The sequence below is a fragment of the Podarcis liolepis genome, assembly GCF_965112155.1.
Source record: "Podarcis liolepis genome assembly, chromosome: 13".
Classification (NCBI taxonomy): Eukaryota; Metazoa; Chordata; class Lepidosauria; order Squamata; family Lacertidae; genus Podarcis; species Podarcis liolepis.
Window position 1 is genome coordinate 23,778,161 of NC_139573.1, and position 13,315 is coordinate 23,791,475.

The 13,315-nt window shown below is 39.2% G+C and overlaps 1 protein-coding gene across 1 annotated transcript; it reads right to left on the reverse strand.

Annotated features, from left to right (window-relative positions):
• Positions 1–2,228: 2,228 nt before the first annotated feature.
• On the reverse strand, positions 2,229–8,368 carry LOC310692000 (vomeronasal type-2 receptor 26-like). The gene is made up of 3 exons (XM_083472345.1): positions 8,231–8,368; positions 6,416–7,288; positions 2,229–2,510 (listed from the first exon to the last, which is right to left on the reverse strand). Exons 1-3 carry the CDS (start codon positions 8,306–8,308, stop codon positions 2,310–2,312), a joined length of 1,152 nt encoding a protein of 383 aa, XP_083328471.1. The 5' UTR covers positions 8,309–8,368; the 3' UTR covers positions 2,229–2,309.
• Positions 8,369–13,315: the final 4,947 nt, after the last annotated feature.

Here is a 13,315-nt window from a genome sequence, read left to right on the forward strand (position 1 = left end):
ATACCCTTTCATTCAATGGGGAAAGGAACAATATGGTAGCAATAAAATTAAACCACAGGTGGAAAGATAGAATTGTGTGTGAAAAATGATGATGAATATGATGATAACAATAACGTTAATTTAATTCAGAATTTTTATTGCAACTTGAGATTATAACAGAAAATTCATGGTAGATCTGGGGAATTTGTTATTTATGGTAATAACTATGTGAAAATTTGAATTTGTCCTTGGAAATACAGTATTATCATACATGAAGAAACACAAAACGTAAGCATGCCTGTAAATCAACTTTCCCTCCATATTTCTTCTAAACACAAATACAACTTAGCATCACTGTTAATGCCCCCAACAACAGTTCTTACTTTATGTTTATGAAACTAGCAATTCAATATACCTAGTACTGGATTTTTTCAAATTGGAGGAAATGGCTCATTGCTGTATTATTTTAACACATTGGCCAGTAAACTTCCCATGATCATAAATAATTGATATTGCTCTTATTGGCCTTTTAATGCTTCATCACTTTTCCACCTCCTGCTGTATAGCCTAGAGGAGAACCTCTTCAAAAATGCTGACTAACATTTTACACAAATTACAGACAGTCGTTTGCAACAGACAATGGCTAATGAATTGAGTCAGATTCATAACCAATGGCAATTAACCACTATTTTAAACTGTAATTCACAGTTTGTACACAACAAGATGTGTAAATCTGTTACATTTTTATATTGATATTTTTTACAAAAGCACTCAACGGAAAAGACTTGAAAAGTTGAAGAAGTTAGTACATATATTTCGTTTGAAGAAAATGGCCCCATTTAATATCATTTTATGCAATTAATTCCCTAGATATTCCTCCTTATTAGCTGGTCCTTGGTGTTCAAGGAAGGCCTAAATATAATTATGTAGGATTTGGGGGCAAAGATGCAACCTAGTAACCCAGCACTAGAGGACAAAATGGAGAAGATCTCCACAGCCACCATGTATTTTCCTTTTGTGCTTAAATAAGAAGGAACAAAAGACAACCAAACACTGCAAAAGACCAACATGCTGAAAGTGATGAACTTGGCTTCATTGAAACTATCTGGCAGCTTTCTGGCCTGAAAAGCCACAATGAAGCTGACAGTGGCCAGAAATCCTAAGTACCCCAGAACACAATAAAACAGAGACACAGACCCTTCATTGCATTCCAGTATGATTTCCTCAGTCAGAGAATGCATATCAAAATGTGGAAATGGAGGAGCAGTACATAACCAAACAGCACATATAATGGCTTGAATAGTGGAGCAGCCAAGAAGAACAGAACTGGCCAATCTTTTCCCCACCCATTTTCTCATCCTGGAGCCTGGCTTGGTGGCCATGAAAGCCAAAACCACAGTAATGGTTTTTGCTAAAATGCAGGAGACAGCCACTGAGAATATGATACCAAACGCTGTTTGTCTTAAATAGCAGGTCACTATGTTAGGTCGGCCAATGAATAGCAAGGAGCACAGGAAGCAAAGCAGTAGAGAGATGAGAAGAGAGTAGGTGAGTTCCCGATTGTTGGCTTTGACGATAGGGGTGTCCTTGTTCTTAATGAAAATCCCCAGCACTGCAGCTGTGATTAGAGAAGAAAACAAAATAAACGAGGCTAAAGTGGTCCCCAAGAGCTCCGTGAAAGAGAGAAAGTTAAGGGTCTTAGGAAGGCAGTTATCTTTGTTCTTGTTTGAGAATTGACCTTCTGGGCATTGGAAACAGTTGTCCATATCTGAAAATGGGACAAAGTTTGTATCAATAATCAAAGATGACAAACTCAGCATAGAACTGTCTGATTAAATAAGAGTAAATAGGAATACTTTCTGAAAGTTTCTTCCTCTACACTGGTGCCATTGCTCTTTTGGTCTCAGAACATCCAGCTGGGATTAAACAAGCTAGATCAGAGTACACACACACACACTATCAGAGTAGACATTTCTTGTCGTATTTTCACTTATATAAAAATATTTTGATATTTCTTAGGTAAACCAATAACAAGACTCTGCAAAAATACACGTGGGAGGTGTATACATTGAGAAATCAATGTATAACTACACTGGTGGTGTGAATCACTATGGATGAAGCACAAATCTCTGTCTTCCAGAGATTTCAACTACACCCATGATATGAATGTTCTGTATCAAGATGTACATCAAAAACACATTGGAAATCCCTTCTAGAAAAGCATGGCAATGGTGATGAAATCTTGCAGTATACCAAACACATTATCTGGATTTGATATAAAATGTTATGGATCTATGTCAGAACTATACAATTGTCATTCACATTCTGTTTTAGGGAACTATATTGACAGCAGAAAAAGGGGATTCAATGTGCAATCCATCATTTAGGCCACTACGTCTTCTACCATTCTGGTCTGAAATCTTTCCATCCGCACATGGAGTGCAATCATAGCAACAAAATGGCTCCCCCTCCTTCTTTTTTCTTCTGTAGCCTGGATGACAGTGATCATTACATCTGGCAAGTGGCAGCACCTATCCATTAAAAATGAAGAGAAATAAATTGATGTACCTTTACAAACACACACACACACACACACACACAAAATGCTGCTGTTGAGAACATTGGGTACCATGGTAAATGAGATTTAAGTGATTCAAAAGCATCAAATGCCACAAGAATTTTGTACATTAATGGTAGATAGATAGAAAGGGAAAAGGGGGGAAATTGATTTTGCATGTGTGGCTTTCGGACAAATTGATTCAAGCTCATCATCGGCCAGTTGCTGATTTCTTCACAAGCTGTTTCTTCTACCTTTCAGTAAGATTAGAAATGAGAATGCAGGACAAGTGAAAAGAACAGAGCAAGGATACAGGACACTAGAAACAACCAGCTTACATTTTTGATATCAAATTCTGTTCTTAATTCTGTTTGGTTGTGTATAAGAAAACTCCTAACATAGAACTAAGAATGGCCAGGATATTGCTTCAGGACTTTATTATACAAAAAAAATCTGCTCACTAGGAAAATGACCCTTGGAAGTTGATGCCTTGTTCATTTTTTTTCATTTTGTCAAGATAATACAGTAGGGCAGCAGTTTTACATTTACCTTCTCTTGCACTGACTTACATTTATTTATTGCAATGTTTTAAAATTTGGATTGGCCTTTATACTTTTTAAATAATGAGGTGTTAATATATATGGGCAATATATAACTGAATTAATAAGAGAGAAAATAATCATTTAGTCAACCACTCTGCTATATGATTTAGTCACCCATATATGTTACTGAAAATAATATCTTCTTATCAGTGTAAGAAGAATTATCAAGGCTCATTGTTGGAACTCTTCCCATTTAGCACTTGCTCTTACGTTTTCTGTATACGTATGAATAAGTAGACAGATAGATTGACTCTCCTACTGAATGGAATCACCTGGCACGGTTCTTTATTGTGCCTCTTACTAATTTAAGTTTTATCTTATTTCTATATTTGGATCCCACCTGGTTAAATATTCTGTGCCATGTGATAGCCTCTTCATTCACTGTGAATTTCTGATCCGGTAAAGCCTGTGGATCCATCCCTCCTACTTTCACTCGTAAAAACGATTTGTTTGGAAAAAGTACCCAGTTTACAATATCAAATCCAGATATTAATTCACCATTCTCATCAAATGACACTCTGTCACCAGCACTGTTGTTAAAGGAGATACTTCGCAAGAACGAGTGAAGCTGGAATGAAAAAAAGTGCAAGCCAAAAATTTTAAAAAGAGGGACTTCTGGCGAGGCAAGATAGTGAGTGTCATAGCCGCACTGAACTCCTAGGAACCACCAGAACCAACCAAGCTGCTTCTCTGGTCCCCACCATCACCGCCACAGCAATCAAAAGGGAGCCCAGGGAGCTCAAAATGACAAGTGAAGAGGCAGCGCAGAGCCTCACACCCCCACACCCCACCAATCTCGATCTCCCCGGACTGAGAGCACCCCAATGAAGTTCCTGGACTGGAGGCCTCCAAAGCTAGATGAATAACATAGTGAAGTTGCCTCCCCCAGTCGTACACCAACATACCACTGCATCCGCCTAGTGAGAATGGGAGGAGGGGACCGGGAAAGTCAGGGAGGCTGCGAGGGAATGTGTGGCCTAGACCAGGCATGACGCCAAGCCAATATCCCTGGCACCTGGTGCAAAAGAGAAGACTGGGGCCCATTGAGGAACCATACTCTGGGGCCCACCCTGGGGAAAGACAAATGTGGCACAGCCCCCCCCCCCGGCCAGTGGAGAAGTGTAGACAGGCACACAAAAAAGTGCAAGCCAAAAATTTTAAAAAGAGGGACTTTTGGCGAGGCAAGATAGTGAGTGCCATAGCCGCACTGAACTCCTAAGGACCACCAGCACCAACCAAGCTGCTTTTCTGGTCCCCACACCACCTTCACCATCACAGCAATGAAAAGGGAGCCCAAAATGACAAATGAAGAGGCAGCGCAGAGCCTCACACACCCATACCCCGACAATCTTGATCCCACCAGGACCAAGAGAGCCCCAATGAAATTCCTGGACTGGAGGCCTCCAACTTACTGCTGCTGCCATCACCAACACCACTGCCAAGTGAGAATGGCAGGAGGGGACCGAGAAAGTCAAGGAGGCTGTGAGGAAATGTGCAGCCTAGCCCAGGCCTGACACCAAGCCAATATCCTTGGTAACTGGCGCAAAAGAGCAGACTGGGGCCCAGTGAGGAACCACATTCTGGGGACCACACTGGGGAAAGACAAATGCGGCACGGGCCCTCCCCTGCCAGTGGAGATGTGCAGACAGGCACAACCCCCCCCCCACATATTTTATTTTAATTTTTAATTTTAATTTCATTTATGATCAATATTTTCAAAACCCTTTGAAGAAGTGTAATGGCGGTGCCCATGTAGGAGACCTGTTATATACACAAACCCCTGTTTATTTAATTAATCTCATTAAAGAATTTATATGATTACAACACAATAAAAAAGGGAAGATGCAATAGGCTATGAAATTAATGCCACTCAGTAGACTAGAATGTGGTCTAAACCTCCCTTATCAGTGAAAAGAAAATAACTCACTATGAAACTCACTTACAGATGGTACCGAACACCACAGAAACTGGCCCTGATACACCCAGGAACCTCACAAAAATGCTGAAGAGGCTACACTTCCACAGGCATACACCTCCACATGTGGTGGGAATGCCCCCAAACCCAACTCTTCTGGACAACAGTCATACAAGAAATACTGTATGCACCTGATCATAAAACGCACCTACGTTTTAGAGGAGGAAAGGGGGAAAGCCCCAGTTTTTTGAGGATCAGCTCAAAGTTGTTGAGCTTACTTTGCAAAGGGGAAAAAGCCCTGTTTTTATAGGGTTAAACTCACAGTTTTGCAGCTTCTTTAGGAAAGGAAAAGGAGTTGTTTCTACAGTTTCCAGACATATAATCTAATCAGCCAATCACATGTCGCTGGGGAAACAAACAGCCTCTGTCTGCAGAACATTCAACAATGGAGGCCTGGGCAAGGGGGCAGGGCCAGAAAGGGAGCCAGGGATCGACCACACATTCGCTCCTTTAAGACGCACAGATATTTCCCCTTACTTTTTAGGAGGGAAAAAGTGCGTCTTATCGAGCGAAAAATACGGTAAGCAAAATGACTAAACAGGTACTAGAAGTTACCCTAGAACGGGCCCTGCTGAACATCTTCCAAAATAACAATTCCCACCAGTGCACCAATGGGACCAATGGGGAGGTGTTATTGGGGTGCTATTTTTATTTTGATTAAATATATTGTGGCTTTTATGTTGATCTTTTCTGTGAACATCGGGGTATAAGGAAGTATATATGCCTTCCTTGTCTTCTGATGTAAATGGAGAGGAAATAGTGAAATAACTATTTCTTTTTGCAAAATTATTCAATTTGTGCATATAATTGGCACTTGTAGAATTAATCACATCCAGCATATTTAAGCAGTAAAATATTATACTTAATAACACCAAATCATTATATGTAAAGTCATAAAAATAACAAAACATAAAAAAGAAAGATACTTGTGTGGGACTATTATAAAAAGAAAAACCAATGCTGCAAATCCATAGTAGGCTAATACTTCATTAGGCGATCATGTTTTGCAACATTTTAGTTGGCCTAATGAATATGTTGCTTAATATGGATTATATAATAGAATAATTATGTGTCTCTATAATAGGGTAGAAAAGTTTGTTTGTTCCAAATAAATAAACCAGCAGTTTTTTTCCTGTTCTCTTTTAACTCTGGAATTCTATCCACCTTTTGTATTATTAATAAAAAATTACAAGGAGAAAAGAAGTCACGTGAGTGGGCAAAGTATTCAAGGAACACAGGACATTGTTAGCAGATATGTGCATACAGCTTTCAAAGAAATTAACTTTGGATGAGAAACACTACCTGCCAAGGTTGTACTTTTACTGGACTCACTCTACCTCTGTTTGGCATGGCTCTGTGTTTCCGCCTGGCTGAGTACATCTTATGTAAACTATGTCCTATGGCATGAACTGCATTGTAGATGGTGTAGCTTTGGCCAGTCATACTCATCTCAAAGAGTGTCCCAGGGAGGCTCTCCAAACTCTCTTCACCACTACAGGCATTATTATTATTATTTTCCATGCCATCCATAGAATCAGAATATAAGCAGTTGAATGCCTTCTCCCAGAAGAGCAAAATAAACCCATCTTCATTTTTTGATTTAGGACGAAGAGTCTGCAGGAATTTTCTGAACCCCCTCACTTCATTTAGGTGTATTGCAAAAGTGAAAGCACCATCAAAGACTTGCATATCCATCTCCATCTGTGTTGTGTCTGCTGAGAAATCCCATTGGGCTGTCATGATCCATACTTTCCCTACAGCTAATGGTAGGATATCCTCCAGTGCTACATATGCATATATTTTAAATAACAAAAAAGAGATAGTAATAGTTTCTGCATTTACAACCAACACTTGAACACTGGCATTTGATAGATAAATAGCTTCTTCCAAGATGGAATCAAAGGAAGTAAGTGTATCTGCTGCTTGAGAGGTGGCTGGAATTTTCCCCTTAAGGGCTATACAGATTCCATGGTTCAAAAGCATTGGAATCAAGGTCTGGAAAAACTTCTCTCCATTATCATCGTCCATTGTGAGGATCCCAACCCACGTCCATTGAAAATGCAGAAGAAGCTGAGCTATCCCTTCATACTGATATTCTTCATTGGGCACCATCCGGTAGAATGAAGGGAGATGGGTTTTAACATCAGTCACTGGAGCAATTACACAATAGGCAATCTAAGTAAAAAGACATGTAAATTTCAGTAAAATGTTAGGAAAGTCTTTTTTTCAAGAGTTCATTGGGTGAGTGGGGGGTGACATAAGATACTCCTGAAAAGTCATAATGGAGAAAACAAATGCCTTCAAACTATATAGCAGGGACTTGCCACTGACCATCATTTCATACGATATGATATTCTTTGTCATTGTCCCATACAGAACAACGAAATTGAAAAAATCTACATCAGACATTCAAAAACCAGCAAGCCTGCTATCCCAGCTATCCCAGCTATCCCAGCCTGGTTAGCCCCCTAAAAACTCTGATATCCCATAATTAAATACAATATACTCCCATAGAGACTACCTTACACTGCGTTTAAAACCAAAATCGCATTGAATAGAAACCAGGACCCTCTGTTATGAGGATCCCATTTCTTTGTTTGTTAGTATTTTATTGTATATTTTATTTAAATGAACAAGGAAGACTTCATTAATTACATCATTTAGTCAGTTGCTAGGTTTCTTATTCTATCTCTGACTAACCATTCTATGCCAGAGACACTGAAATGAGGTGTCACAGTTGCCAGTGGGAGATGCTCTGACCCAGCTGCAGGACATACCCTTGAGTGGTGGCAATTCCATTTGTAGTTGTTTTGGGGAGGGAGGGAGTGTTACCACTTGTGCCTTCCCATGAAGAATGGGATTAATTATTCACTTTTCCTCTTGCATGAATAGGGGGCCAATCACACATTTGTGATAAATACACATTCATTGTTTGCTGACTGACACTTTCTTTCCAAAAAGAACAAAAGAGAAACTGAAAAGGCCAATAGTAGAATGGTAAATAATAATAATAATAATAATAATAATAATAATAATAGTAGTAGTAGTTATTTATATACCACACATCTGGCTGGGTTTCCATGTGGGAAAACTGCATAGCCAATACAAATATTTTACCTGTGGAATCTTGTAGATGCCTAAAAGAGTAGCCATGTAAAGGGAGATTTCAGAGTCGAGTCCTCCAATGACGGCCATCAGATTCTTCTGCTTATTGCATTTGAAGTTGGGGACGACAGTTTTATGACTGCAAAGAAGTTTCAGGGTGTTCTGATGAGTCATCCTTGCATTTGTATAACTGTCATAAATGTGGAAGCCAAGGCTGACATTTGGTAGAAGTTCAGGGTTCTCATTTATCTCCTTGACAGCAAATGCCAAGGACAAGATATGCTGGTAGCTCTTTGTCCTTGAACTGAAGAAAGCGTTAATTAAGGCAAATATATAGCTCTTCATCAACCATCAGTTTTTCAAACATTTGTTAGATTACATATATATATATATACATACATATATATATATATATAAACATAAATACACACACACACACACACACACACACACACACACTTTATATGACTTTGCAGTATTGGAGGAATAATAAATAAATAAATAAATATCATGACTTAAGATGCACAATAGTAGTGCTTAAACATTTGTTGCTCTGAACCATAGATCTTAAGATTCCAAAGGGAAAGCATTAATAAATCCAAAATCATATTAGTTGTATATAAACTGTAGAATATGCCAATATGCACGCGAGAAGGTACAAAATATTGTATTCTCAGTCAGCTTTGATTAGAAACTACAATGCTCTTATACATTTTCTAAAGATTCAACTCAACTACCCCCAAACACACACACACACACGCCATGGTTAAGCACCTATGGAAGATTTGTAATGCCACATAGGAATCCTGGCTTCTCATGAAACCAGAGTGGGGTAGGGAAACAAAGCTGAAGGCAGGTTGCACAACAGCAGTGGCCCTGGCAAGGAAGCCAGAAGGGAGCAACACTGCAAGGGGGAAAGCGGTGGTTTACACACTGGTAGAAGTTTCAATAAAGCAGGGTTGGGAGGAACTGCGAGGGAAATTGCCAAAGACATGGTTTGAGTACTATGGAATATATGGGAGGTCCACATTAGTTATCTCTCACACACAAAGCTGCTGAGGAATGAAAGACAGAGAAGTCTGAGTGCAATGAGAAGGGAACACAGAATAACTATCTGGTGGTTTTAAAAGAAAGCAGAGGTTTCAGTAGAGCGGCAGTTTAAAACAATATATGAGGGCAGTGAAAAGGCAGCTTGGCAAAGTTCTGTTGCGTTAAGCTTTTCAGTCTTAGCTTCTGTGTTCTACTCATATTTTCTATTTCTCCTGGTGAAAAGTGGTTGGTTTGATTTATTTATTTGTTAAAAATCCCTTGGTGTCCCCCCCTCCCACATTTTGTTTTAAAACTACCACTTTTTTCTCAGCCTCACTTCACCTCCATTTACTCAAACTTCTTTAGCTGAGAAAAGCAGCTTCTCCTCCCCTCACACACAAACCTGGTTTTGAAGACGAAGGAGAGAATCAGTGCAAAGTAGGGCTACATTACAGAAGATAGAAGTGGCTTCAGAAATGCAACTGGAAAGAGGAAATGAGAAGGGGAAACCCTGTGTGTTAACATGGAGGAGATAGCCAGGGTTTGTTGAGTAGATCAAGCAGGTGTGAAGCCTTACTTCTTGATACATGTGTATAACATACCCAGAATTCATTAAGGACATTTTTAAACCACTTTTTTCAAGGAGTAATAGTTATGACCTGGCATGTAGTACGCAGAGAAAACATACTCCTTACATAAGTTTGAGTTCTTCCAGAAACGCGTTTGTGGGATGTACCCTGAATGATAGTTCATCAGATAAGAAGCCATACTGAGTAACAATAAATCCAATCGTTAGGTCCCCTGACTGATAATATTGGTGTGGGAACTGGGGAGAATCAGCCATGGTATGCATAACAGCATGTGACTCACAGTCAGTCTGAGGGAGTCGCGGAAACAAGAGAAGCAGAGGCAAAAGAAACAACGCCGTCTTCTTGAGCCACATATTCATGCAGAATGCCCAGCATCAATCCAAAATAAACGTCCAGCCTGTTCAGTGGCTCTGGACCCTTTCTGAGGAAGGCAATCTCACACAGATCAGTCTGACAGCTTTCACCCTGCCTCTATGCCACCCAACACCCCAGCACTGAGTATTCAATATCTACTTTCAGAGTTTGTTAATTATTGTGATCAGAGAAAATCCACATGGGATTTGGCAATATGCATGAGGACAACTAATAATTAGTGATAATCAAAGTTTTCAAAGATGTCTCCTCAGTGTATTGCATTGTGCAAAACATTACTTGTGGCTGAAGAATAGAATAAAGTATTCTTATTTTTAATCTAACTTAATAGATAAGCCTATCTGATTGTTATGACAGCTGGATAGTTTTAGGATACTGACCATAATTTATGTTTTACTGGAGTTTCTGGATTACTCTGCATTCTAGGGCAATATTCGACTCTATTTCAAGGACTGTTATGGCAATTTTAGGATAGCATAACCCAACTTTGAGGTCATTGGAGTGGATGAATTATTAGCTAAAGAGCAAAGAACATAAGAACAGCCTGCTGGATAGCAGGGACATGAAATAAACGGCACATGTAATCCAGCATCCTGTTCTGACAGTAGCCAACCACATGCCTGGAAGAAACAAGCAAGTAGGATTCAATTGGAAGTGCACTCTCCCTTTCTGTAGCTTCCAGCAACTGATATTTAGAATCATTACTCACTCTGCCCATGAATGCAGAGCATAGCCATTTTGATTAGCAGCCATTGATAGTCTTATCCTCCAAAAATTGTCCAATTCTCTTTTAAAGGCATCCAAATTTGTGTTCATTGCTGCCTCCTAAGGTTGTATGTTCCAAAGTTCTAGATCGTTAATTTAGAGTTAGATAATTTATGTTAAAAAGCACAGATCCCAATACTCATCCTTGGGGGACACCATTTTTTTACTTCTGTCAATTTGGTGAACTCTCAATTTATTCCTACTATTTGCTCGCTGTAACTTAAGCAATTTGTAATCCACAAGAGGACCATTCTTCTTATTCCTTGAAGTGTCCTTGACTTCTTTACACAATAGTTAATTCAGAGAACTGCCCATATTCATAAGATAATATAAAATTAGCCTGCTGGGTCAGGCCAATGGCCCTTCTAGTCCAGCGTCCTGTTCCCACAGTGGCCTACCAGATGCCTGAAAGAAACTCACAACAAGGACTCAAGCACAAGAGCAGGCCCCAGCCCAGCCCACACCCTCCATTGTTTCAAGCAACAGAAGGCAGTGATAGCCAGTAACTTGAATGGCTCTAAAAGTGGATTAAAACAACTTCATGGAGAATTAGGTGATCAAAAGGCCACTTGTCATGTCTATACATAGCCTCCAAGGTTGGAGGCAGTAAGGCTTCTCCAAACCAATTGCTGAAAAATGCAGGATGGATGAAAGCTCTGCAGAAGAGGAGACTGAGAGGAGATATGATAGCCATCCTTCAATATCTAAAGAGCTGTCACACAGAAGATGGAATAAGCTTGTTTTCTCCTACTCTGGAGGGTAGGACAAAAATCAATGACTTCAAGTTAAAAGAAAGGAAATTGCAACTAAGCATTACAAAGAACTTTCTGATGGTAAGAGATGTTTGACAGTGGGACAGACTGTGGTAACTGTGAATGTGCTGCTCAAGAAAGCCACATTGAACCCAAATTTCTGTAAAATCTATCAGCCAGTCACCAATACACTATTCCTAGTTGTGATGCATTCCAATGCCCCCTAAGCTTGGTGCCCAGTGTGGGGGATCCAGTATTACTAACCTAAATCCACCTCTGAAGTCACACTCCAATAGCAATGGATCTCCTTGAACAGCAAAATCAGAGATACAGCTGAAATTACTATTAAAGAACATTTTTAAATCAATCAATATAAGAAATAAATGTCATTTAAAATGTGGCCCATATAATTGAATGGATATGAGCATTATGCAGTATAGAAAGAAATAGAAAGAAATGAACTCGAAGAGAAGATACAAAAAATAATAATACAGCTGGATTGGAAAGTATGGAAAGACTGAGAGGAGGGAGAAAAAAGTAAGGGATAAATTACCTGAAATAATAGGATAGCTCAGTCAGGTAGAGCATGAGACTCTTTATCTCAGGGTCAGGGGTATGAGCCTCATGTTGGGCAAAAGATTCCTACATTGCAGGGGTTCCACGTGGTCCCTTCCAGCTCTAAAATACTATGATTCTAGGATGTGACAAAGTGACATGTGGAATATAGAATCAGCATGATGAGGAGAAACGAAAAACAACAACATGCCAAACCAAGTCAAACCAAAATAACAAGCAAATATAAAGTGTAATACATAGAAGAAAGACTATATACATCTAGGGAGTCCTAGGCTCATTGCCTGTAGATCATTAACACTTCTTCAATGTTAGTTATGAGCAGGGAAATCTTTGAATTCTTGGTTCACTTTGATTGATAAATAAATAAGACATAAATATCAAAAGTAAATATTAGCCTAGAACAAGAAATAGTGCTTAAGCATGTTTTGTTACAAAGTTTAGATCTTAACAGCTGAGTAGCAAAGCATTCATAAGTCCAAAGTTTGATCAGTGATATTTAAGCTGAATAGCCAGCTAGTATAAGGCCCATTGTTTTTGATGGTAGGAAGCTGTTTTTATGAGAACGTACTAGGCTTTTCTACAGTTTCCTCAGATTATAGCATTATATCATACTGTTCTTCATGCCTTCCTAAGAATTAAATTTGTACAAGTTACTCAAAGGTAATTATGAATTATATCTTAAGGGAATGTTTCTCTTAGATGTAAAAAGAAAGTTAGCATGAAGGTGTCAGAGAAGGTAAAAGAACAAAGGAAGTACAGAATGTTGGCAGTTTTGATTTCAGCAATGCTGTTTTTCTTGTGTTTTCCCTCTGAAATTAGCTTATTGGGGTTTCTTATTAAGCTGGTTGTGAAAAAGCTATCATCCCTTTAAGTAGCTGTTAGCTCTGTATGTAGGCAGAACATCCCATTGATAACCTGAAAAGAGATTTTGGCTGATGGGGTGTGGGTCTTCTGCAATGCAATTGCCATGTCTAAATGAACATAGCCTTGGATAGACATTACTTGAACCAGAG

What these genes read in the sequence shown, in the direction of transcription:
- LOC310692000 (XM_083472345.1), bottom strand. Translation starts at nt 8,308, where the DNA reads ATGGCCGTCATTGGAGGACTCGACTCTGAAATCTCCCTTTACATGGCT. An exon ending in GCATCTACAAGATTCCACAG is followed by an intron (nt 7,289 to 8,230) that starts GTAAAATATTTG and finishes CTTTTTACTTAG; the next exon opens with ATTGCCTATTGTGTAATTGC. An exon ending in TAAAAGTACAACCTTGGCAG is followed by an intron (nt 2,511 to 6,415) that starts GTAGTGTTTCTC and finishes TTTAATGGATAG; the next exon opens with GTGCTGCCACTTGCCAGATG.